Source organism: Zalophus californianus, chromosome 15 (assembly GCF_009762305.2).
Source record: "Zalophus californianus isolate mZalCal1 chromosome 15, mZalCal1.pri.v2, whole genome shotgun sequence".
Lineage (NCBI taxonomy): Eukaryota > Metazoa > Chordata > Mammalia > Carnivora > Otariidae > Zalophus > Zalophus californianus.
This window is the reverse complement of record NC_045609.1, coordinates 67,945,810-67,948,048: the sequence shown is the minus strand read 5'-3', so window position 1 is coordinate 67,948,048 and position 2,239 is coordinate 67,945,810. Positions and strand designations below refer to the sequence as shown.

Genomic DNA, 2,239 nt, shown 5'->3' with positions numbered 1-2,239 from the left:
CTAACTTCTGTGTGCTTCCCCTACAACTTTCTTTAAAGCACTACTGTTGGGCTACTAGAGCCTCTGGACCACAACAGGAAGTGCTTAGTCATTTACAGCCCCCTCCATAGCCCCAAACCAATGACTGACTGGTGTAGCAGTATGAAAACCCAGCACCTTCATGTCAAGTTGGGACAATTCTTAAACTGTGATAAACTACTGTGAAGTTGATCTCTAGAGCTCTTTATAGGCTCAAACTGAGTCTGAGATGTTACCTAAAATCATGCCTTGCTTGGCCTCTTCCCAGTCCTTATCCAGCAACTCCAGCCTTTCACCAGTCTCTCCTGGTAGTGCTTATTAATAAGTCATGGTGCACCAATATTTGTCTCAGTATCTGTTTCTGGGGAATCTGAATTAGGACAAATAAGGTTTGGTCTCACTCCAAATTTGACCTTGGAAAAAGAAACAATTATAATAAGGGGGATTATGTAATACTAATGGTCAATATCTAATAAAAAACTTTTTTTTAAAGATTTTATTTATTTATTTGACAGAGAGAGACAGCAAGAGCAGGAACACAAGCAGGGGGAGTGGGAGAGGGAGAAGCAGGCTTCCCGCTGAGCAGGGAGCCCGATGTGGGACTCGATCCCAGGACCCTGGGATCATGACCTGAGCCGAAGGCAGATGCTTAACGACTGAGCCACCCAGGCGCCCTAATAAAAAAACTTTTAACAATTATCTCAATACTTTGGATTGACACTCCATTACCCTTGATTCATTAATTCATAATTCATTCATTCCTTCATTGGTTAGACATATGTATCTACCAAGTACCTGGCATCTTTCTAGATGTTCATAAATGCACTTAATGTAGAGGGAAAAAGAGCAACATTGTCTGCATGTGCTTTAAGGACCTGTGCAACCTTTTTACTATGCCCAGTCTAATTTTTCCTAGGATCTGGGTTTAGAGTTTAGAGCTCTTTTTCATGGTTGAATTGGTATATCAGTCAGAGAATCTGGGACTGGGAGTGGTTGTCACAGGATTCAGTGTAGAAACTATACTCACTATAGATGTTGCTTCCGAACATCCTGCTCACCAGTACACCAGGGGTTGGAAAAACCATGCGAGGCAAAGAACTTGCATCAAGATCAGGACTGAAATACATTAATGTGGGTGATTTAGCTCGAGAAGTCTGATCAACGGATATCATGGAGTCTGGCAAGATGGCTTCTCCCAAGAGCATGCCGAAAGATGCACAGATGATGGCACAAATCCTGAAGGATATGGGGATTACAGAATATGAGCCAAGAGTTATAAATCAGATGTTGCAGTTTGCCTTCCGATATGTGACCACAATTCTAGGTGATGCAAAAATTTATTCAAGCCATGCTAAGAAAGCCACTGTTGATGCAGATGATGTGCAATTGGCCATCCAGTGTCGTGCTGATCAGTCTTTTACATCTCCTTCCCCAAGAGATTTTTTATTAGATATTGCAAGGCAAAGAAATCAAACTCCTTTGCCATTAATCAAGCCATATTCAGGCCCCAGGTTGCCACCTGATAGATACTGCTTGACTACTCCAAACTGTAGACTTAAGTCTTTACAAAAAAAGGCATCTACTTCTGCGGGAAGAATAACAGTTCCACGGTTAAGTGTTGGTTCAGTTACTAGCAGACCAAGTACTCCCACACTTGGCACACCAACCCCACAAACCATGTCTGTGTCAACTAAAGTAGGGACTCCAATGTCCCTCACAGGGCAAAGGTTTACGGTACAGATGCCCACTTCACAGTCCCCAACTGTAAAAGCATCAATTCCTGCAACATCTGCAGTTCAGAATGTTCTGATTAATCCATCATTAATTGGGTCTAAAAACATTCTTATTACCACTAACATGGTGTCATCACAAAATACTGCCAATGAATCATCAAATGCATTGAAAAGAAAACGAGAAGATGATGATGACGATGACGATGATGATGACGATGATGACTATGATAATTTGTAATCTAGCCTTGATGCTTGTAACATGTATACTTGGTCTTGAAACCATTGTACTGAGATTAAACATGCATGCTGGGTATTTTCAAGTTGTGTTGTAGAAAACTTAACTGGCATTTAATGAGTAAATATGGTTATCCTTTCCACTTGAGATGCTGGGTTTTCTTTAATAGGATTAGTAATGGTTATTCATCAGCCTTTAAGTGTAAAAATAAAATTGTTGTTCATCAAAAAAAAAAAAGAAACTATACTCACTA

General features: G+C 40.5%; 1 protein-coding gene across 1 annotated transcript; it reads left to right on the top strand.

The window, feature by feature from the left end:
* The first annotated feature begins 1,113 nt into the window (after nucleotides 1-1,113).
* On the top strand, nucleotides 1,114-1,989 carry LOC113923478 (transcription initiation factor TFIID subunit 9). The gene has a single exon (XM_035724288.1). The coding sequence runs from the start codon at nucleotides 1,189-1,191 to the stop codon at nucleotides 1,987-1,989; it is 801 nt and encodes a 266-aa protein (XP_035580181.1). The 5' UTR covers nucleotides 1,114-1,188.
* Nucleotides 1,990-2,239: the final 250 nt, after the last annotated feature.

What these genes read in the sequence shown, in the direction of transcription:
- LOC113923478 (XM_035724288.1), top strand. Translation starts at nt 1,189, where the DNA reads ATGGAGTCTGGCAAGATGGCTTCTCCCAAGAGCATGCCGAAAGATGCA.